Source organism: Thalia democratica, chromosome 4 (assembly GCF_965202585.1).
Source record: "Thalia democratica chromosome 4, ktThaDemo2.hap1.1, whole genome shotgun sequence".
NCBI lineage: Eukaryota > Metazoa > Chordata > Thaliacea > Salpida > Salpidae > Thalia > Thalia democratica.
In genome coordinates, this window is record NC_139168.1 from 56,757,866 (window position 1) to 56,783,215 (window position 25,350).

At 26.0% G+C, this 25,350-nt stretch overlaps 1 protein-coding gene across 5 annotated transcripts in view; it reads left to right on the plus strand.

Moving 5' to 3' along the window:
• The window catches only part of LOC145834339 (calpain-15-like), a 29,875-nt gene extending 15,602 nt beyond the window's left edge, over positions 1–14,273 (plus strand). For 3 of the 5 annotated variants that reach the window (XM_082941745.1, XM_082941747.1, XM_082941748.1), the window contains 7 exons: positions 5,392–5,565; positions 6,331–6,439; positions 7,277–7,379; positions 11,671–11,816; positions 12,558–12,754; positions 12,832–13,022; positions 14,008–14,273. In XM_082941745.1, the coding sequence (XP_082797871.1) occupies positions 5,392–5,565; positions 6,331–6,439; positions 7,277–7,379; positions 11,671–11,816; positions 12,558–12,754; positions 12,832–13,012 (910 nt within the window). In that variant the 3' untranslated portion in view covers positions 13,013–13,022; positions 14,008–14,273. Of the gene's footprint in view, positions 1–5,391; positions 5,566–6,330; positions 6,440–7,265; positions 7,380–11,670; positions 11,817–12,557; positions 12,755–12,831; positions 13,023–13,961 lie in introns of those variants that run through there. The other 2 variants (XM_082941746.1, XR_014369784.1) reach the window with 2 other exon arrangements.
• Positions 14,274–25,350: the final 11,077 nt, after the last annotated feature.

Consider the following 25,350-nt stretch of genomic DNA (forward strand, 5'->3'; position numbering starts at 1 on the left):
GAGGATATTCAAAGGAATAACGTCGTTTTCTCCAAATAGAACTGCCATGCCATTTGGGAATTATTGCAGCTGTCCATAAACATGTTTAAATTAATGATTTTTGTTTCTTTCTGTCTCTTTTTGTTTTTACTAGACAATGACTAAAAAGAGAAAGCTCTTAATTTTTTTTGGTTATTGGTGAAACTTGAACTCTGCTAGATGCTAAAGTAACTTGGGATAAAATAAGTAGTAGAACTATCTAAAATTTCTTCTTAAAGGCAGACTTAAGAATAAGTTTAGAACAAAGTTTCCTAAACATATTTTCATAAGCTACTTAACATCAGTTAAAAAAATAATAATTGCCCTGTTTTTTGTTTTCGCTCCTTAACTATATAAATACTTATTTACTTTTTTAGCCCCCTTACTAGTTATCAGCCACTTTGGAAAACCCAAGGTTAGAAAGTGCTGTCAGAGTAACCTTAGAATAGAGTAGGTAAACTTTCTAGTAGGCAAGCCAGGGTTACCAGAAAAAGTCTTTTTCGGGCCAGACTTTAAAAATAATATTCGCAGACTGCATAAAATTGGAAATTATAGTATATGAATCAAAAAACTCTTAAAAAGCACAAGCTGTATTGAAATTATTATTTAATAAGTACTACTGCCTATAGTTTTTTTTTATAGATTACATTTTAATATATTTAATGCTAAAAAGTTCAATTTTATCTGTTGTTTACAACTTGAAAAACACTTTTCCCACCCCCTACCTTAGAACAATCATAAACTTTTGAAGTTTTTTGAGATTATCTTTACTACGATGGAGAACGAAAAAAAGCAAAATAATCATTTCTTTATAGAGAAACAGCAAACATTAAATAAGAACAAAACATCAGATGAGGATAAGCCATAGGTTATTGGTTTTACTAGGCGATTGTTGAAAATTAGCAGTAACTGAAATATTTAAAAAGTTGTTAGTGAGTGACTTTTATGCAAATTCTGTCATCTTTGGAGATGAATTGTCTTTAGCATAGATAAATGCTGTTAATAATAACTCAAGAAAGCTACAATTTACATTTGATTACCTAAAATAAATTTTCTATATATGTTAATAACAAAAAGAATTTCCTAAGCCCAAAAACTACTCCAATAGACATGTTTTCAAGAGCATCCATTTCTTAATAAATATGAACTTCATTTGTTGTTATTTTCTTTAAATAACTAATTTTACATATTATCGTTGCATGTTTGTTGTCAATACGATGGACCTATGTATTAAAACCTCGGCCATTTAAACTGAAAGACACATAAGGAAGAGACGTAAAAAAAAACAACACAAAAGTTCATTTAAAGTAGGGTTTCCCAAAGTGGGCCATGACAGATACTCAGTGGGCCATGAGCAGTAAAGGAGCTACAGGGGGCAATAAGATCATAATTTGAAACTTACACTAGATGTTCTGGAGTTGTTGATGAAGAGCAAAAAAAAAGGTCTCAGGTGTTTTTTATGGTGGTTTTTGAGTAGTCTTGGTACAAGGGGGCCAAAGCTTTTTTAATCTCTTTTTTAAGGGGGCCATTTGAAAAAAAATTTTGGAGTATAAAGATTTAAAGAGCATAAAAACATAATTTTATTTAAAATTTATAGAAAAACATAGAAAACAAAAATTAAACACATAAAACTTATACTTATCAACTTTGTTACGCTTTGATGTAAAAGGGACTTGTCTTTCACCTCCTAGTAAGTAAATTTTTCATCAACACTTTCAAATATCTGTGAGTTCCAACAATAGCAAAAACAGTTGCATAATTTTCCATTTCAGCATCAAGTTCCAGCTTCTTACCAATAAAAAACCTTCTCTGCGAAATTTTGGAAAAACATACTGAGACGCTCAAGTCGACAATTTCAGTGATTTTGATGCAAAAATTAGCCACAAGTGAATCACGCGCTTCTACATCAAAAAACGGTTCTAAGTCACTTTTATCCAAGTCAATTGTCAAAAACAAAAACTTCAAAATTCAAAACAACAGTAAAAAATTTAAGACTCACTTGGTTTTTTAAATTTTTTATACTTAAAATATTGGGTATTTATTGTGGACGTATTCATATTTGATAGTATTCATTGGAGACATATTTAATCACGTAAAGGGCGTTTAAAACAGTTCAAAATTATACTTTCAGGGTCCATACGCGCAGGCTAAACTGGGCCAAGTCGGGCTAAAATCAGTTTTTAAAAATATTGGCAAAATTTCAGTTTATGTCAGTTCAAATGCTTGAAAGTTTCTGAATTTCTATGAGAAGATTAGGAATCTCTATTTTTTATGGTTTACTATAATTTCTAACCCGGTTATTTTTAACCTGATCACTTCTAACCCGATCATATCTAACCCAATTATTTTTAACCTGATCTAACCCGATCAGTAAAAATTGATTGTTTTTTACATTTATTTTAATCAATGTTTATTTTGAAACCAAACTAATGTTAACAAAATTGTTTTTAAGTTAAAAAGGTTTGCTTTGTCTTTATTTATATAGCTTTAATTAAAATACGTTTTCAGTATTCATTTTATTTCAACTTAACATCATTTCAAATAGTTTTCCTTATATTGAATTTTTTTTCTTCATATAAACCTGCTTAAATCAAACTTTTTTTTAAATTAAATAAGATTTACTAGAATTATTGTTTTTTATTGAAGTTTTGCTTTTTTGAATTCTTAAAGTAAGCTGTTTAACTACATTTAAGTTTATGTTCTTGTCATTTAGGTAACTAGAATATAATTTTAACACAAGCAAATTTAAAAAAATAAAATTTTACAAATTAAACAATCAGATACGAATATTTTCATATTATAGTCTATAAGTATTGTTATCTCGACTTGCCAAATTACCTTGTGGTGCCACTTTGTAGTAGTAACTTCCCCATGGAGTAAGAAATGTTGTGAGATGATGATCTTCCGGTCGAATACTGATAGAAACCCATTCCATGCACCAGTCACACTTTTCCAAGTGTTTGCAGAAATTTTGAATACTTAAATTAATTGAGGCTTTACATGATGTGTTTCTCCTACACAATACTCATTTAAAGGTGAGAGCTCAAAAACTCTTCTACAGCTACCATCAGCTTTAGCAACCACAACCATACGATGTACCCAAGTAGACGGAACACCAGCTGGAGTCTTACCAAGTACACCTAATCGAGTATCCCTATCCAAAGTTTCTTTTACCTCATTTTCCCAATGTTTTGGAATTGGGGAAGCTGTTGATATTGCTTTAGGAATGGCATCTGGGTCAGTATGAATTTTCAAAGGTGGACCTATCGTTTCTGGAAACAATTGGTGAGTACATTTATTAAATGTAGATGATGCGTACCTCTTTAATAGCCACACTCTCATCTTTTGATTGTTTGCAGTAATGCAAGCAAATGGCAATTCCTTTGGCCTATCAGGGGGAGGAGTTCTAGGTATACAATCACAAGTTTGCAATTCTTTATGGACAGTGCAGGATTCAATGGTCGCACCAATGCGAGAAAATCAAGAATTAATATACCAAGTTTTATGCAGGCATTTCTTGAAAGAAAAAACCTGTCAGTACATGGACTGATATATACCTTTTTTTTGCTATACGAATTTTACCTTTTAGATCTTTAGCCATCAATTCCATAAAGTTAGCCCCAGTTATATTGATCCGTTTTCTGTTTGCAGCTACCATTTTTTTAACTGGTATAAGATTTGACTTCTTAAAACCATGTTTCAGGAAACTATCAAGGTCCCATAAACATGACTGTGCACCCATATCTGTAACAAAGTTGATTTTGCAATAATTTTATATAGGGCATTTTATATTCATCTGAGTGTATGCTTGTTTATCAATAGAAGCTTTTAGTTGAATTGTAGGATGTTTCAGTGATACTGATTCTTTCCATCCACTCAAAGAATCAAAGACGTAGTGATCAAGTTTGACTACATTGATACTATCAACTGCCTTATAAAAATTTTGTGTATATGATCCACCAACCAGAAGTGCATTTGTCTCATCTGCACATTTTTGTCACCTTCCAAGATTCATGTTTTATGGCAACCATGTTATTTAGAATGAAATTATTTATAATTTTATAATCTACATAAAAAATGGGAGCCGATAATTTCTAACCCGATCATTTTAAATCCGATATAACCCGATCATTTTTAACCCAAACAATTCTAACCAGATCATTTCCAACTCAATCAGTATTTTTTAGATTTCTTTAATCAGAATTTATGTTTAAAATGACCTAAACTTTACAAAAAGTTAAAGTAGTTAAAGTTATTTGAAAAATTTAGAGTAAGTTAGCTAAAATAGAATTTAGATATGTCTCAAGCATTAACATATCAATACAGATTCCAAAAACTTTTTTTTTTCAAACTTAAAAAAGTTCTAAAAAACTATGTTTATAGAAGCGACGCAGTTACAATCAACAGAGTTGCCAAAAAACCTGGAACCCTGGAAAAACAATGATTAAAAAAAAATTTGAAAAATATCTGGATAAACTTGGAATTTTGCGCAAAAATTACTTAAAATTGGAAACCTGGAATTTTCAACAGGTTTTACATGTAAAACAATGAAATTTTTTTTTATATACAAATAATCCATCATAAAAATAAATTCTTGGTATCATTTAGAATTTTATTTATTACCAAATACGTTTACAGTAGCATTACAGTATCTTTTGAATATTTTTACACTAATTGAGACAATTTCTCACCTTAAATTTAACTCTACTAAGTGGGCAAAAAAAAATCAAAATGCTGGAAGAAGTTCAGAAAAACTGGAATTTTTTTCTAAAAACCTCTGGCAACCCTAAACTAATATGAACGTTTACGTCGTTTAATATATTTATAAGCTAAACTGGGCACCAATCAACAAATCTTAGGAAAAATGTCAGTCTAAAATTGCAAAGTTTTGCGTACTTTTTTTATTCATTGTTTTTGTATTGAATATTTGTATTTTTGTTTATCTACTTTAGATATCAATTTTATTGTATGGTAGTTTTTCTTACTTATTTTCAGATAATTTTTTTAATTTAAAGATTAAAATAAATTTCATTTTGAACACAAAATTTTCAACACAAAAGTGCAAGCTCAAGAAGCATAGTACTATAGTTAGATGCATTGACATAACTTTTTGTTTGTTTGTGTTATGAAAGTTAAAACTGTAATTTTTTTTTTCATTTTTACGTGCTTGAGATTGTTCTTTTTCTTTAGATGTTAGTAATTCTTGACGAAATTTTCATCCGTTAATATAAAAACAATTATTTACTAAAAAACTTTTTAAACTTAATACTACTTACTAGTTAGCATTTTTCTAACCTCATTTATGTTAGCTTTCAATTGATATGTTAGTTGTGTCTCTATGATACAATTTTGTTTTAAACAGTTTTCTTTTAGATACTTTCAACGTTTCGATGTTTGCATGGTAGATCTTGAATGGAAACTTTCATCATTCTCGGGAAACTTTCCTGAAGGTGCTACTACAATGGATGATATTAGTGAATGTACTGCCATCATGCGCATAGAAAAAACTACAGAAGTCGAATTGAGCATTTTTCAACATACTCATCGGTTATTTTTGCAGACATAATATGTTTATTTTTTTAGCATAAATAAAACGGTTAATATATTTTTCTAAATTTAAAATTTTTCTTTAATCAAAAACTTATTTGCCTAATTTTTGAAAACTATAAATGAAACTTATATTAAATTACTAGACAAAGCTTATTTTATGACAAAAATTGTTATTACTACATCATATCTCCAGTTTGTACTTTTAAGTTACAATTCAAAGTATAGATTTTTTTTTTCAACTTTAACAATTAATATTAATTTTAAGTATGATCTTTTTTTTAAGTATACATTTATGGCTATTTCAGTTCTGTTTGTGGTATATTTTTAAAAATCTAAACCTAAGACAAACTGACAGTTTTATACTTAAGGTAACAAAGCTTAGCCTAGACATAAATTAAATTACTCAAATAAGTAACTACTTTCAAACAAAAGGTTAAATAAAAGCAAATTAAGTTTTTAAATTTCAAGTGTTACTAAAATACTAAAGCTCAATATTTTTACTTTATTTCTGCATTTACCTAACTACTGGCTACTGCTAATTTATCCATAGTATAAGCTTCGACTTTATGATCTTAATCAACTTCTCAAACTAAATTCATTTTAATATAATTATATTCATTGTATTATATAATTATTATATAGCATAGCACTAATAAAAATATACTAAGTCTAAGTGCATTTTACTAGAAAACCATGATCTTTGAACCGTATCATTTTTTAACTGTCTACAGCAACAAACCTATAATTTTTTTTTGATTACAGCAAATCGAGTAAGAAGTCTGATTGTTGTTTGTTAGTATTCAAATCAAGTGGTACTGATTCTAATGGAAAATATCTTATAGATAAATGCGTTTTACACACAAAAAGAACTGTAAGTATTACTTGTTAAACTAGTTCAATTGGTTTATAAAATTGATGATAAATAAGTACTGTATTAGTTAGCAATTCAAATATCGTTTGTATAAAAAAAATATCCAGTGGTATTTGGACTGCTTATGATTGATACTTCTACTAAACATTAAAAATTACTTTTCTAATGCTATCTTATAAATACTATGCACAATAATTAGATTTATGATACTTTTGGTGTAAAGAAAATATACACACACTAACTTAATAAAACCTGAAGTTTAATTAAAAATTCATACTAGAAAGAAGTAGAACAAAACAAATAAATTAAGTTTAAGTTAAAAATATTTAGTACATTTATAAACTAAAATGACAATAATTATTTTGAACTTAAGACCATAGGAAAATTTAACTTTTTTTTTCACAAAAACTAATATTGGATCTTATATAAACGATATAAATCCAGTTTTTATAAAATTTAAAATTTTATTCAAATATTGAGGTATTTTTGTAAAAAAATTCTGCTACAAACGTAAAGACTGCAATTTTTCCATTGTCAATTCTCTCAGAAATGTAGAAATTCACTAGAAATATAAATTATGCTTTTGAGCTAGAGACCTCAAGTTTCAGGAAACATTCCTTTTATAGTTTTAAAGACTTCCTATGTTGCGAAAGCAAAAATATTTATACATCAATTATTAAAACAAAATGCATACTATAATTGCTGACAAAGCTTGGTAATTGAATAGACAATAATTCCTGAGTTGTATTTTTTAAAACTGTGCAATAATAATAAAAAACATTATATTTTTTGTATTTAGAACTTCGAAAAAAATATGTTTAAACAGTTTAAAAACAGATAAAGCTCCAATTAAGTTGTGGTGGTGTATTAGACAAAGGAACTTATGTGATTGTTGGAATAGCTTTTAACCACTGGTGTGTGCCAAGACAGCATAAAACAAGTTAGAAATATTGTATTTAAATAAGCGTTCAATATAAATATGTCTAACAAAGTTTAAGTTATATGTTTATATTAAAATATATTTTGAAAAGCTCAACTGACTTTTTTATCATAAAAATTTAATAATTATAGATTAGGTTATTATCAGGGCGTCGCGTGATGACGTCATAGGGGAACGGAGCAATATAAACTATCCCAAGTTTATTATTTTGTACTAAAAAGCTCCTTTTATGTTATAAATACTTAAACATTAAAAATGGAGTACAACTATATGAGATAACTATTTTAAGGTAGTTTATATTGCTCCACACCCCCAATAAAGTTTTAACGAGTCGCCCTTTTTTATGGTATACTATCAAAATTCACCCGCATTCAAAATCCACCCAATTCAAAATCCTTTAATATGCAAAAAACAAAAAACAGTATGACGTAATATTGTACAATACACTAGGGACAGCTGTTTCTACGTTTAATACGCGTCTTCAGCCAAGTTTTATTTAATGAAAAGCAAACTTGTAAGTACAGCAATAAAATTATACAAAATTAGGTATTACGTAATTATAGATAGTTGATTTTAGACAAAATTATTAACATAGTTTTTAGATAAATTGTTTACGATAATGTATGCAGCCAGTTTGTAATTCGTTTCTTTTGTTTAGAGATTCTGATTTATTAACTTTTAAAATTTCGATTTTTTCCGCATTATGCAATTTACATCCGTTTTTTAAACTATATTTATTTTTCGTTCTTGTTAATATTTCCCACTGAATTTTAAAATTAACTTCGTTATTTTTTAGTTTCCAAATGTACTGCGATAAAGTTGTCGTATTTTTATGTTTATGTGTTTGAAATTGTACTTGTGCTTTGTGTAGCGATTCTTGAACGATAGTCCAGTCGAGCCAACATAAACCTTGGTCTGGTTTTCAGTTATGACTGTAGCTTTATATATAATATTTTCCATTAAGCAACTTCCATTTACCGGGCATTCTTGTTTTTTGCAGTCACACATTCGCCTCTTGGCATGCAGGAGTAGGACACTTTTAGTGTCTTCCTGTTAAAAACTTTACAATATGGATGGTTTTCAGTAAAGTTATTGTCCACAATCTCTAAGAAGCGCTTCCCAACCCGTGTTGCCACACTTTTGGAGAATGGAGCGTTCAAATATAGAATATTTCTTCTCCTTCTTTTCTTGTTCTTACCCTTCTCGCTTTATATAATAATATATATATATATTTATAATAAGGTTAATATTCAAACTTGAACACCTTCTACTGAGCCTACTTTAAGGGCTTTTAAATAATTTATTGAAATGACGATTTTAAAAAATACTGGAACATATGTTTCATAAAGACAAAAAAGATTGTCTTTAATCTTCAGCCAGATCAAATTTAAAATAAAAAGCAGTTTAGTAAACGAAGATGCAAAAGTTTACAAAAAAACAAAACAATATGACGTAAGAATTGAACATTGTACATTACAAATATTCAGTACAAAAATTGATCTACCATCTAACTAATCAAACAACTAAAAATTAACGAAAACAACAGTTAATTGACTATAAAATACTTCTATATATATATATTTGTAGTATCCAGTAAGAAAGTTTTCTTAAACTTTTTACTACTGCTTTGTATTTTGAATCTTTTTTTTTAGTTCTTTCACACTTAAAATATTTTTATAGTATTTAAATTCGAACACTTAAACTGCCTTATTTGTAACTAGAATAGTGTTTATAAATTTAACAAAATAAACAATAATTAACAATATAACATAATGCAGATAGAATACTACTATGTCGTAATTATTACTTATAAAATTAAACTACACAACTAATTTAACTTTTGATTAGTATTTTTATCTGCTCAACAACTTAGTTGAAATTATTTTATTATGGTCAACTTATACAGTCTATTTTTGTTTTCATTTATTTAATTTTTAGTATTACTTGAGTAAATGTTTTCAAAATTAATGTTTATAAATTTTTATTTTACATGAGTAAGCTATATATTAGTGTTTGTTGTAATTATAATTAAGGGCATTGTTGGATAAGGGTACTTAAAAAAAAACCGATTTTGTTTCTTATATAAAAGTTTAATATATAAACTATAAGTCAGTTTTAATAGAATGTAAGAACTTTATAAACTTTTGAAATATAGTAATTTCGTAAAAAGTTTGTGTAACGAACTTATGGACAGAAGATAGATTATTTTTATTGTCATTTATCTCAAAAATTAAAAAATCTTATCTTCTCTTTTGTTTTATAATCAATTGATCTCAAGGTCAGGTAAAAAATGGGGGTTTTTGAAAAAAAGTTAGGAAAAGACAGGAAATTTGACAATATATGAAAAAAGTCAGATTTTGTTAGTTCAAGTTTACAAAATTCCTAATTTTTTAAAGCCTTCAAATGGTAAAATATTAATTAAAAACCCTATAAAATCAGATTAAAATTGCAAAAAAATTACAAAACTACTTAATTTCCAATACTTTCATCTGTTAAAAATAAATATGTGTGCAAAAAGAAAATAAATGAAGTCCAAAAAACTGTGGCTAGATTTAGAGAAAAGATTCTCTTCGACAAGTGTAGGAACAGCAGATGAGAACGGTTTAAGTAAAATGATGCAAATGATTTTAATTGCCAAGTAAATTAAGTGGGATGCAGACCAGATAAAGGAAACTATATCTTCATTAGATGAAGAGGTTGAAGTGCAAATAAATAAAAGGAGAAAATAAATTTTAGTACATATAGTAAAAAAAAACTGTGTTTGATTATTATTATTATTATATTGTTTATTGTGCAATGTTGGACTCAGGCATCAAAACCTGAGCCACTTAAACAGGACACACAAAAAGAGAAAAAGAAAATTAACTTATATTCAAAACTTTAAGATAAATTATACATATATATATATACAAACATAATTTAAATTGAAACACAAAGTTAAACACAATATGATAAACAAATGAACTAAATTGAAAATTCAGTTCAAAAAATTCAAATTTATATATTACTTAGTACACACAGTAAAGAAGTTTGTCTAAAATCATGGCTTATAAAACAATATTCATAACTACAAAATATATAAGTAAACTAATAGTTTGTAGGGGGGAGGCGTAGGGAAACAAATATTTTTCCTTTTGTTACAGTGGAAAATTAGTTAATTTTACTGGTATTTATCGTATTTAAGTCAAATCTTTTTAGCTTTAAACGAAATTGTTTTATCCTCTCACAAGATACTATATCCTGAGGTAGTCTGTTCCACATAGCTTTTGCTCTGTGAAAAAATTCTTAAGTTCTTTATTGTTTTAAGGTTTTAACTGTAAAAGTTCGTTATTGTTTTAAGGTTTCAATTGTTAAAGTTACTTATATGTCTTTTCGTTTATTTAGATACATTTATGTTAGGAAATGCTAAAATATTGTTTCTTTTTTAAAACAAGTTGTGTTTATAAGATAGAAAATACAAGTATTTTGCTGATAGAGCTGTTTATTGCAAATACCTCAATAATACATAGATGGTTCAAGTGATGTAATGGAAGTTAAATGATTGAATTCTAACAAAAAAACTGTTGTTTTAACCTGTATAAAAATAAGATTAAAAGCTTTATATAGCTTTAAGTGTTTGATTATGTATTCTACATTAGGTTTAAATAAAGAGCTTGATTTAGAAAAGTCAGGAAAATTTTAGTAAAAAGCCAGGAAATTTTTCTCAGCTTGATCTGTGGCAACCCTGCAAGCTATAAGGAAATACTCCTTGAATTATAGAAATATTTATATTGATATTTTTTAGAAAATAAAAAAAATATCAAATTATATCATCAAAACATTTTTGAAAAATAAAACTTCTACTAAAGATGTTTTAAATTTGTACAATACAATTCATTCGAATAGAAAACTATGAGAACACTTGCTTAAAGATTGTAGTAAAAGATAAATTTATACTGAAACAGTCTTTTTCAACTTTCTTAATTAGCCTTTCCATAAGAAACCTATTGGACTTTCAGACTATGTACCCTCTATCTGAAAGACTAATATGTTTTGTTTTAATGTTAAATAGCAACTTCAGTTAAATTCTTTAAAATAAGATCAACATGTAAAAAAAGCTTTACCCCTATGCTCTTAGTTTGATTACATTAGAACTCTTTAGTACTTTTCAAGTTGTTCTTGCTATATTCCAAAAAACTCGCTTCGTTCTCATCGTTGAATACCAAACATTGTTAGCAACCAGTAGCTTTGTATATTCGTAACTAAATTTTATTAACAAAGCAAGTTCAACTACAACAATAATTTATTTTAGTTCCAGAGCTTCGTAGTGCTAGCAAACCATTCACAGTAACAATTCATTCACGACAAAAAGTGCACATAAGTCGCGTTAAAGTTCCAAATATATTGTCTGAAGTTATTTTTCGTCTAGTCAAAGACAAAGGCTATTTGGACCCTAAGGTTATCTTTTATTCTTATATATTATGTTGTTGCTATCAGATACACGATGTTTTTTTTGTTATAGTTTATCATATTATGAATTTATTATAACATATAATGTTGCACACATTATGTAAATACTATTAAATACCTATGTAAGTTTCAAACAGAAAAAAAACTTAAAAAAATATATATAATTCACGTTTTACTGATAAGTGTGCGTCATACAATTATTAAGTAACAACTTGAATTTACAATCAATATTATAAATTAAACGTTAAATTTGTTACAAAAAAAAGTAAACTTTGTAAAAAAAATTTTTTTGTTCATTTTAAATGTTTGATAATTACGTCATAAATTATAAAGATATCATTACAAATTAATTCATTCCCCGATATGTAATCAGTTTTATTTAATATACAATTTTTCACGGCGATAAAGTTTTTTTGTTTTTATTTTATTAGTGTTTGTATTTAATTTTTTAATTAGTTATTTGTTGGGTTGTAATATACGTATTTTAAATCATTTGTTTATAAAAACAAGCGCCAAGTTATTATCTGATGAAGACCTCCTAAAATTTTCAAAAAATTAGAAAGAATAAATTCGTGGGTGGATATGTTTTCGATTTATATAGTTTTATGCGTTTAAACCCAAGTTTCAAAGTTGTGGGTGGTTTGTAACAAACAAACGACTAAATTTCAAAAACAACTTACTTTTAAGGTATAACTTCACAACCACGTTTGATATAAATTATATTCACAGGGAAGTTATCTTCGTCTTGGGTTAGAAAGTTATTCTTTAAAGGGACTTGGTCCCCCTATCCTTATGGTAGTCAACTCTTCTAAAAGATTGCAATTTCATGTTACTTCCGTCATCTGTGTTTCTGAAGCCGCTAAAAATGAATTTATACCGACTAGAGGTACATACAGTACTTATGATGTTTTAGATCCTTTGCATTTGTAAGTTTTACTTCAGAAAATTTATTTTTAGTGAATTAAACCTTTTACTATAAAAATACTGTAAATTTTGATTGCAGTCAAGTAGTGAATATGTTAACGAGAGTGGTTCGCCTATCAAGATGCCAGATTAGCACTAGTGTTAACGCGAAAGTTAAAAAAACAATTGCAAACTTAAATAAATTTCAAAATAAGTTGACCGACCTTCGAATTCACCCAAACCTGTTCAAGTCTCAACCAATTCAATCTACTTGTTCATAAAATAATTTAGGTTTGATATACAATTAATGGTACTCATTTAGTATAGAGCAATACTATTAAAAAAAGATGGTATTTATTTGTTACAACGATATGGTTTTAAAGTATGTTTCAGTCACATCTTTAAGTTGAAACCATAAAACTGTTAATCACTATAGTGAAAAAAGTTTTGTTTTAGCAGTTAAAGTTATTAAATTTATTACGCATTTCTGAGAGTTATAATAAAAAATGTTTTCTCCTTTAAAAAGTTTAAATGTTTAAAGAAACTATATGGCATGGGTCGGCGAGCTGCGGCCTGCGGGCCAAATGCGGCCCTCAAAGGCAAAATCTACGGCCCGTAAGGTACCTTTTAGTTAAAAGTATACTTATAAAAAAACATTAAAATAAATTATTTTGCCATAAAAACTTACAACTAGGCTTTTAGTTTAATAAATACTCTTTAAGGTGCTATTTTACTGCTTATTTTGTTATATCTTTCGTTTAAAATAGTATTTTTCTAGTAATTACTATTATTATTTTTAGTTAACTGCGGCCCTCGAAGACTTTTTTCTAAATAGTGCGAGTAACAAAAGGCTGCTGACCCCTGCTATATGGTCTTAATATCATATTTTAAAATGTTTATTTCCTACATCTTTTTTATGTAAAATTAATGTGAAATAATTTTTATTAAGTGTAAGTTACTTCGCAACTATTTTTTTCCATCTATCAAGTAGGTTTTACTTAATAAAAATAAAAAAAATTTCGACTTATTTTGATCTGTAGTTTTAATAGTTATTATCTGATTAGTTTACATAAAGCAGTATTTATTAATTGAAATATTATTTATAGTTTAAAACAATGTAAATTATTTATTAGAAAACTAATAATTTTTATGAAATGCTATAAACAAGTGTATAATGTTAATTTTAATGATTTGTAATACTTCTAAGTTTTTATTTTTTTTTTTTCATAGGTTTAACACACTAAAGTATGAACTAAACGGTACTACAATATTTTAGATTCTTGTAAATCTGTTCAATCATAAAATAGTCGATGAACCTTGAAATCTTCAGCCGAATATTCAAATCAACTACATCATTTTTATCTTTTTGTATTACAAATATATGTTTTTATTTTAAATATAACTATTTGTTACACAAGTTTTAAACAAACGTACAAAATATATAAGAATATTTTAAATTATAACTAGTTTTTACTTTTACAATAATGTATGCACAAATTTTTATTAGTTTTCAAGCAGAATAATTAAACTTATTTTCTGATTACGCATAAATTATGTTAAATAATATTGTATCTGTTTAAATGATACTAACTTTAAAGCATATAGTTATGGGTATTGTCAACTATATGTTTTGAAATTTTATTTAGATGTTTTTTTTTTCAAATTCGCTGTGCCATTATTAACTTCCGCACTGTATGTGTTTTTTAATTTAAAATGAATTTATAAACTATGAATGGAATAATACTAGTTTGTCTAACCGTTTACTGTATAAATTAAAACTTAATAATTCTAATAGCTTTTTGTAGACATACTTTTTTTTATACTAATTTCACTTGATTAGTGTTTCTCTTTTTTGTAGTTTAATTTTAAGTACACAAAAATTACGCATTATGACAGTTGATTATAAGTAGATGGTACAAAAAAAGTTTTAAGTTTTTATTTACTTGCACACTTGGAAATTTAATAAACAAGATTAAAGTTAGCATTGTATTTCGTAATCAAAACTTCATATTAAAATATTCCTTAACACTCTGTGTATTCTTTAGCACGGAGTGACACTTTAGCACGGTGTGACATTTTAGCACGGAGTGACACTTTAGCACAGATGTCACTTTAGCACTGCATCACTTTAGCACCGAGTGACTTTTTAGCACGAAGTGACATTTTAGCCCACAATTAATTTTTTCTTTCTTTGCTTAAATTACATTAGGTACTGTATTGTTTAAAAATCTAAAAACGAACTATGCAACATGTAAACTAGAAGTTAACAAGCTTTAAATGAGTTACAAGTCTAAGCTTTAGTTAAAACTAAAACAAATGTAAATTTAAAAACATAATTAACTTGTTTTACTACTTAATTTTAGATCAAAATATTTTGATGCTTTTACTTTAAAATTTTTGACGTAAAACTATTTGAATTAAGCTAGCAATAAATACGAGCTCTAGGATTAGTGAATTCTTTAAGTAATTTTAGTAAGGCTAAACTTTAAGCATAAGTTTTAAATAAAAAGTGAGATATGTAAAGATTAAAAACTTTCTTGTTTCATTTTAAACCCATAGTAAAAAATTTATAATTTTTTTTAATGGCAATGTTTTTAAAAGTGTTAGAACTAATTTTCACAATTGTTTGTTAAATTAATTATTTTAGATAATTAAGCATTACTTAAATGAATATTTAAAATCATTACGTGCAAAAATGTCACTCCGTGCTAAAGTGTTTCTCTGTGCTAAAGTAACGCTGTGCTTTTCTGACACCTACCCCTCTGCGTACTCTTGAACAAGTTCTAGTAAATTGCACCCATATTTTTTTGTTTTATTAAATGACTGTTAAGTGTTGATGAAAATTGCAGGATAACTTTCCTTCAAAAGAAATTACTGTTCTTTATATAGAAGGAGCAGAAAAACACTTAAATTTAGTGTAAGATTTGCCAGAAATTCAAGTCAAAGCTATCGTGCAAAAATTTCAGTGTGTAAAACTACCGGGAACGGGTCAAAAAAGCACGGTTTTACACTTAAGCACGGCGTCACACTTTAGCACAGCGTCACGTTAGTACGGAGTGACACTTTAGCACAGCGTCACGTTAGTACGGAGTGACACTTTAGCATGGACTGACACTCTTTTTTTATGCTTACATAACATATTTACTGTTATGTTTAAAATTATGTTATAAGCTAAAGCTTTAACTAAAACTTCGTGTTTAAAATAAAATACTATCAGTTATTTTAAAGAAAACCTTAACTTTTTAATAGTAATATAAAAGTAATTTTACAATTTTTTTAACTCATTTTACCAAATTATTTTAACGAAGGTATTATAAAACTTTTTTATATGTTCAACATAAAACTGTTTGTACAAACCTAGCTACTTAAAAAAGCTCCAGGTTTTTTATAACATTTTTAATAGTTTACTTTAAAAGGCTGCCAAGCTGTGGTTTTCAATTTACTCCTTGCTTGACTATAGTTTTAAATAAAAATAACTTTGGTAATATACTTCTCCTTGAATTCACACCCTAAAATGCGTAATCGACAGGATGCTGACTATATAAAGTTAAATTTTAATATTTTATTAAATATATTTTTTATGATTATTTATTAATCACTTAAAAGTATCGATCGTGTAAAGTGTAACTCCGTGCTAAAGTTTCACTGTGTGCTAGAGTGACACTCCGTGCTAAAGTGATGCTGTGCTTTTCTGACACCTACCCAAGATTACCAACCGAAATAGCAATTTATTTATAACTAATTAAGTTTACATACAAAAACAAACATTTAATGTTACTGACCTAAGTCAAAGATTTTTAGAAAGTATATAAAAATGCTGAAAAAATTTTAATGCGCACAAAAGTTTTCTATGCTGAACTAACATATGTTTCTCTGTGTTAAAGAAGTTTAAGTACTGCAAGTAAAGAATAGAATATAAAGTAGATAAATCAATCTTTTCTTGCAGCACTCCTTACTTTTAGAGAACTCCGTGGGACTGTGTTAACTTAAATAACACAGAACAAATTATAGTACAACAAAAAAAAGTACTATCATTGCGAACGTTTTATTATTTTATATTCCAGCAAACTTGCTTCTTAGCATTAACAAACCATAGGCTTGTAATTTTTTGTAGTTTTTAATTTGTTATATTCTGCAACTTAAGTTTAATTTTTGAGAGATCTAAGAATAAGGAAGTATAAATCTATCATATTACTGAATTTCGATGCTTAATTTTATTATTTAAAATGATATGTTCAGCAAATCTTGAATTAAAAAGAATAAAAAAGTAAATAATCTGCGCAGCTGCTACTAATTGATTTTTAGTAATTGAAATAATATAAGTAGATTTTAAGTTTATTTCATAATGACAGCAAATCCAGTTAAATAATAAAATAAATTTAAAAAAAATATATTCTATCAAAGCTGGTTTTAGCGGTAGCACCTCTAAAAAAGTACTCATACTTATAATTACAGATTACTATACACTCTTTAAAAACTAATTTAAAGCGGCAGCATTAGAACACTTATAGACCCAAAATTTAAGAGAAATATATTGTTCTTTCAGAACTGATTTTAAAATGCTTCACCTCTAATATAAGTTTTGATTTTTTTTACTTTTAAATAAAGCCAATTATATTATACTTTAAAAACTTAAAAATAAAGCATTTATCATGTAATATAAACTTTATTTCTTTTCAACTGAACATTTCTAAATCTGATCACATGTAAAGCTAACTTATTCATTTTTAAATGTTTTTCAAACAAAAAATAAAATTTATTTAATGTTTTTAAATGACCGCGTGTTTTAGTTAAATGTAAAATTCACAAACTTAAAAGTTAATTATTTTTCAAAACTTATTTATTATAAACTTTTAAACCTGAAATTGTTGTTTAAACAAGAATAAATTGTAAGGCTATTAAATTTGTATAAACAAAGTCTATATAACTTTTAAAAATATTAAAACTTATCTCTGAGACTAATCGAACTTGATAAGTATTTCCGCTAAAAATTGTAGTAATTTAAGAATAATATACGTTACATTTTAGAAGTAAAACGTTGTACGTTACTATTTTTTGTAACGCAAAACTGTTATGTCTATAGACTAAAAAACCTAAATACAACTAAAAAGCTGGCTCACTCACTCTCGATTAAAGGAGGGCAACGTACGGCCCGCGGAGTGAAAACTACCGCCCCGTCAATGTTTATAAATCTAAGTGCAATCCGGCCCGCTAAGCTAAAACTTTGCATGTGAAACTTGCCCGCTAAACCAAATTTTTAAACTTACACTAGATATTTAAAATCTTAATATGAATAAAAAAAATAATAAGGTTAAATTCACTTAAGATTTAAAACTTACATTAGATATAGTAAAAATAAATACACATAAAGTTAACACTTAGTATAAATGTATTTGATAATTGAGTAAATTTCGTGAAACAAATGTAGTTTAAACGTTTTGATCCGCCAAGGACTAAAACCTTCCTTATCTGGCCTGCCGACTTAAAATGTCGCCCATCCTTACCCTAAATCACAATACATAAAACTATCATATTTGATACTAAAATAAACATTGACTTTTTTGTTATTATTTTTTTATAGGAATCTACTGTTTGCTTATCAGTATTTTAGTAAATTTTAGTTTTTGTTTATTTTCTATTATAAAGTATTTTCAAGCAAACTATTTAAACTAAAAACTTTATTCAATACAAAATTTTTTGGGTAAAAAATAAATACTCAATAGTGCGTGTACCTAAGAAATACGTACTGACGCGAAAAAAAAAAGAATTTTAATACTTATTGAATTATAAAAAAATTTATGCAGTAATTTAATTTTACGCTTTTAAAATATTAAAACAGGTTAAGATTTAAGTAAAACTCTACTGTTAGTATGGACATCGCAGATACAGTGGTAGATTTGAAAATGATTTTTTTGATGTCACTTACAGCTATGTAATAGACTAGTTCAATTTTTTTTGAAAGGTTAGATTACTGATATTAAAAGATATGTGAGGTATACTATTTATTTGTAAGTTGATTTATTTAGCTAACAACAAAACTATATTTTTGTTATAGTAAATACCTAAATCTTTAATTACTTACTAGTTTTAGTTCTTAAAAATAAAAAAGAAATAAAAATTATCAAGAAATTAGTTTTATTGTCTACGGTGAACAAACCCTTGCTTCTTTTACAATATTACTTTTAAAGAAAGTGAGTTTAAAAATTATAATTTTTAGAACAAGTTTTTGTGTCAAACCAAAAATTAACTTTTTGTAAATGTATGGTGTTTATTAATTTTATTATTCTTACAATCAGTGTAAATAAAACAACTGTTTAAAAAATATGTTTAAATGTAAAACAAAAAGATATAGAAAAAAAGATAAAAATATTAATTAGTTAACAAACAAAAACAGTTCTGCAAATATGTCATTGAAAATTTCAAGATTTGTGGTACAGGTGTTATCTTAGAAATAGACGAAACCCATCTATCGTCAGCAATAAAAGTTGTTGCGGTAGAGCTTTTTGAAGTAAGCAGTAATGGTTGTCCCGGGCATGGAGAGCAACTGGCAGAGAAATTTGCTTGTGGGCTTGGATTCAGTGGCAAACGTGACAAAGATGTTTTGATGATTTTTATTGTTTGTTACAAAATATTCTCCATAATAATTTTTGATTGCTGTAAAGCCTGCCATGATGTATAAAAAAAAAGGGGATGCTAATGGTAGTTCAATAAACTACAAACATCACTAAATGAACCACAATCTCAGCTTTGTTGATTTGAACAACTTCTTGATCGACGAACACAAACTGTAGAGAGATATAGTGAGGACCTGAAAGAGGTGTTGGAAAGAAAGTAGGCCGACACAGTTACATATACTTGTTTATGGCAAAGCACCTAAAAATAATTTACATCTACTAATGACTGAAGCTGCAAAGTCATGGCCCTATCACTACAAAAAAACTTGATATTTTGAGCAACAATTTTTTATAACTTTAATTATATTTTACAAGTTGTTTTGTCACCGTTAATTTTAATTTTTTTCTTATATTCATCTAAGATTTTAGTCACTTAAGTTATTTAAGTTGTTAAAGTTTAAAAAAAGTGTATTTTGCAATAAAATATCTGTTGTAAAATGTTAAGCTTCTACTTAACAGTAAAAAATTTATTTTTTACTAAATATTTTTTTACAAAAGTTCTTAAATGTTTAAATTGTTAAAAACGAGCATAAAGTTAATTTTATAGGCAAATTTATTAATTTTTCAAAAAACATAAAACTTTAATGTCAATTATTTTCCTTATCTTAAAAGCTATCTAAAATTTTTTATTTTTATTTTAGAGAACGCACCTTTGTATTTAATTAAAAAAAAAATTGGTTTGGGGTTTGAATTATTTCATGGGGTCCCTTAAAAAATAAAGGTTCCTTTTTTTCTTTTTTAATTTTTTTCCCTTAGTTTGCATGTTATTTAAACTCCTAAATGTTTATTTTATAAATAATATTAATATATTTTACGATTTGGCCCTAAAGCAAAATGATGTATATTACACTATCATTTGCCTTGGCCATTTCCTAGATAAAAAAAATGATAAAAGGAAAAAAAAAATTAATAAGAATGTGAATTACAACAAATTTAATTAAACTAAAAAAATTAAAATTTAAAATAATTTTATTTTATGGGGTCCCTCCAAAAATAAAGGTTTTTTTTTTTATTTCTATGGTAATACAACCAAAAATAAATATTTTTTTATTTTATTTTTAATTTTTTTCCCTTAATTTGCATGTTATTTAAACTCCTAAATATTTATTTTATAAAAATATTAATATATTTTACGATTTGGCTCCAAAGCAAAATGATGTATATTACACATCATTTTGCTTTGGGGCTAAATCGTAAAAGATATTAATATTATTTATAAAATAAACATTTAGGAGTTTAAATAACATGCAAACTAAGGGAAAATTAAAAAAAAATTAAAAAAAAATATTTATTCTTGGTTATATTAATATATTTAAAAATAAAAATAAAAAAAACCTTTATTTTTGGAGGGACCCCATGAAATAATTCCAACGCCAAACCAAATATTTTTTTTCAAATTAAAGACAAAGGTGCGTTCCCTAAAAAAAATAAAAAATTTAGATAGCTTTTAAGATAAGGAAAATAATTGACATTAAAGTTTTATGTTTTTTAAAAAAATAATAAATTTGCCTTTAAAATTAACTTTATGCTTGTCATGATATATTCATATTCATGTACAAGATGATTGTCTAAAGGACTACATATATACATAAACAATTTATTATTTATATCATTTATTGTAACCATAAAAAATTTAAGCTATTCGTTTGCTAATAAAGATCCAAGCGAAACAAGTTCACAAGAATGATATAATAATAATAAATTTTAACAGATTAACTAACATTGTTTATGTGTGTTAATAAGTTATTTTTTCAAACTTAATTGCTGTACAAAAACTTTTATTATTACTACGTAATAATACTTTTAAAGTTTTCAAATTCTAAATTTATCTTAAACATTGTTAATAAACTTTAGCTTTACTGATGAGTTAATGAAGTAATATATCGCATATAAGAAACGGTCGTAATAAACCTATAGTTTTTTTTATATAATCAAAAAATTTTAATTATATAAAAATGCATTATTTTCAAGTTTATTAAACGTCACAAAATTTTATTTCAAGCAATGGAATAGTTATTGCAATCATATTTGTTTAAATGTTGCTTTCAGGTATTAAAACATTTTTATAACAAATAAAAAAAATTAAGTTGAAAAGTCTTCCAACTTGTTTTTGTTGCCACGTTAAGCCAGTTTTTAATAGCTAATATACTTTAGTCAAATTTTAGGTTTAAATTTATTTTTTTAAATTCATAAACTATATAAAAAATAAATTTAGAACTTTTACAACACATGCAGCAACTTTGTATTAGTTTTAAAAGAGTGGTATAATTATCTTAGTGTTCATGTTTAAAAGTATATTGCTGCTCCTTTTAATTAGTTTAGAAAGAATTGTTTATCTCTCATTTTATTTATAAAAGCATTAAACTTATATTAGAAGTGCTTCCGTTAAAATTTTTTTTAAATAACAATAATGTTTTCTTGTTTTTAGACTTTAAAGGTATTTTAATTTGTTTGTGTAGGCTTCGAACCAATTTTGAAAGAATAATATGTTTATTTGTTTTAAATTTTTACTTACAAATAATAAAACTTATACTAGACTTTCTCTTCTTTTAACCAATTTTGGAATAATATCCTTATCTTTTTATATTTAAAATCAAGTTACTATAATTTATTATAAAATTCATTTGCTGTTATTATGTATTATAGTTAGAAGCTAATTGTACTATTTAAATTATTAAAAATAAATTAGTAGCATTAAAGCAGTATTTAACTCACTTGAGTTATTTTTAAGTCAATACTTGCTACGAATAGTATACTTTAAATATGCTTTAAGCACCGAAAATTTGTAATATAACACAATGAATTTATACTTCTTTTTTTTAGTTAAAGAAAAAGTAAACCAGAGGTTATAGTAAAAATAAAATTCAAGATGCACAAAAATGACACACTAAAAAAATGTACTTATGTTATTTTGTAATCTAAAACACTTCATTTTATTAAACCATTTACATAAATCGTAAAAAACAAAAAAATATTGTAACTGAGTTATGTAAATGGTTTAGTAAAATAAAGTATTTTAGATTACAAAATAACATAAGTATATTTTTTTAATGTGTCATTTTTGTGCAACTTGAGTTTTATTTTAACTATAACCTCTGATTTACTTTTTCTTTAGCTAAAAATAAGGAATTATAAATACATTGTGATGTATTACAAATTTTAACGTAACGTTTTTTTATTTACAAAATATTTATTTTTTGTTTTATTGATGTTGAAAATGATTTTCTTGTACTAAAGTGATTTAATAGCCATACATTAAAAAATATAAAGAAAAAACAATTTTACTAGTAAAATTGAAGATGATTTATAACACAAAAGTTTATTTAATAATAATTTAATTAATACTAAAAGTAGCAGTTAAAAAGACTTTATTAATAACAAACAAAAATAAGTTTAACTTTAGCCCTGGTATAATTTTTTAAAATGTTATTTGTAATTTTGATTCTAGAAGAAAATTGGTACAAAAACCAGAAAGTTCCTGTGAAATGTTAAAAATTATGTTGGAAATAAGTGTAGCTTGAGAAAACTCAAAATCATATTATCTAATTAGGTTCTAATTGCCTACTGAAGAAGAAAATTTGAAAGTATGTACTTTAAGCAATATAACGAATACATATAAATTTGTAGATTTTTTTGTAAAATAAAAAAAAATTTTTTATTTAAAACATTTTTGATTAAGTTTTATGGAAGACGAAAAGCTTCAAATCAAAAATGAATTAAACTATTTTACTTTTTAGTTGCAAATAGTATTTATCTAATATTGGATTGTTTTTAATAAATTATTTTCCTACTAAATTTTTTAATCCTCTTCTATATTTGTTTTAAGTGAACTGCTAAGTAAGAGATTATACCAATTATATTTAGTTTTTTTTAATTTCTATTGTTTTTGTTTGTATTTTACTCCAATATTTCAAACTTAAGTTTATCATTAAATCAGAATTTTAAATTATTTATTTGTAATTTTGTCATTAGAATATTTGGTTATGCTTATCTTTAGGTGAGCACACTTTGGTTAGTAACTTATGATAAATAAAGATTGATAATTAAAAAAAAAAGCTACCGACCAGGGTTAGGCGTAACAGTTATAGTAAAAATTAAATAAAAATAATAAGTAAGTCACTGATGTAAAAATCATGTTACTGATCTAAGCCTGCTCACCTAAAGTTAAGCATAACCAAATATTTAGTGTGTTATATTATATATTTTTAAACCTTGATTTATTATACATGGAATTCGTTTTATAATGTTTTTTGGGTTACCAGAATTTTTGTTAATATACATGATTTTTACATTAGTGACTTGTAAGCCCAAGGATTTGAGAAGGCATACTTTTATTTTTTAATCTTTGAACTAAAAAGCCAGAAGAATATCTTTAAAAATCATTAACAAAAAATAAGACAGCAAGTTATAGTAAAGTCTCTTTTTTGCCTCATAGGTTGATGAAATTTTCATCTCTCCTAAATACTGTAGTGACACATAAGCAGCTATTTATTATCTATAGCACAAAAATTACAATGCTTTGATGATAATTAAATAAAATCATTTAATACTACAGTCACCTCTATCAAATCTATGCACATTGTGTTTACAGCAAAAATGAACTAAACAAGAAGTAGCAAGTATACCTACTATATTAGCTGTTTTCTTATAGTGCATTTAAGGCCATAGGGGTCCAACATTTTTTTTTACAAAAATTAACTTTGGCGTTTATATGAAAGCTTCAAGTACAAACTACAAGCCACTTTTTATAGAATTCAAAAATATCATTTAACTTTTGAAATATTTAATTTTTTGTAAAAATTTTCCTATATAAACGACTGGACCGCAAATTTTTTGGGGTCAATTTTCTCAAAAATTTTAAAATTCACTAAAAATCTATCTCCTCCTTCATTTTTCAAGCAATCTCCTTCAAATTTTCAGGAAACGTTCCTTACATTAAAAAGAAAAAACGTTACTTTAGAATCTTAGTAATTTAAAAAATAAAAATTTATCAAAAAAATTTAAAAAAAAGTGTTTTTTTCAAAAAACTACATTTTTACAAAAAAATTTTTAAATTTCAAAGTAACGTTTTTTTGTTATTGTATAAAGATTAGACTGTAAAAGTTTGAAGAAGATTGCTCGAAAAATGTAGGGGGAGATAGATTTTAAATGAAATAGTTTTTTTTTGCTGTTTTAGTTTTCCGTTCCCATAGAGAACCTATTATGCGACCCGACTTTGACTGGTCATATCTCAAAAAATAATTTTAAATTTTTATAACAATAAATAGCATCTTGAAGCTTATAAAATACTCTATAAAATAAGATCAACTTGTAAAAAAAACATGGTTTACCTCCCTATGGCCTTAATTAAATCCAGTTTTGAGACTTTCTCACTTTATTTTTGTACATAAAAATAGTTTTAATTCAAGTTGTACTTAAATATGAAAAGTTTTTTTATAAAAATTGTTTATGTCTAAACAATTTTTTTTTTCTACTTGGTTACTTGCCCACGTAATATTAAACTTCTGTTGCATGACATTAGAGAAAGATGCATAAAAAGTTTTATCTTTAATAGGCAAGGAACTAGTTACCTAAAAACAAGAGATTTATTGAGCTGAAATGAAACTTTTTGCCATAAATATTGCAAGGAATTGAACGTTGTACCTTGTTTGATTTAAAGGTATAAAGGGGGCTAAGACACTTAAAATATAAAGAGAAAAGCCATATAGTTCAATAGGCTCCTTATGGAAGGCACAAAATAATATCTAGAATTCTCAATTTATTTAAAAATGTATCTAATTCTATATTTAAAAATGTTAAATTTAAAAAGTATGTTTTATGAATGGTTGATAAGTCAATAAATTTACAGTATTAAAAATTATTCAAATAATCTTTTTGTAATATTTGAGAATTCTAAAATGCATAACTTTGTGAAGAGTGCGTTTGCAAACAAGTGCGCAAGAGGT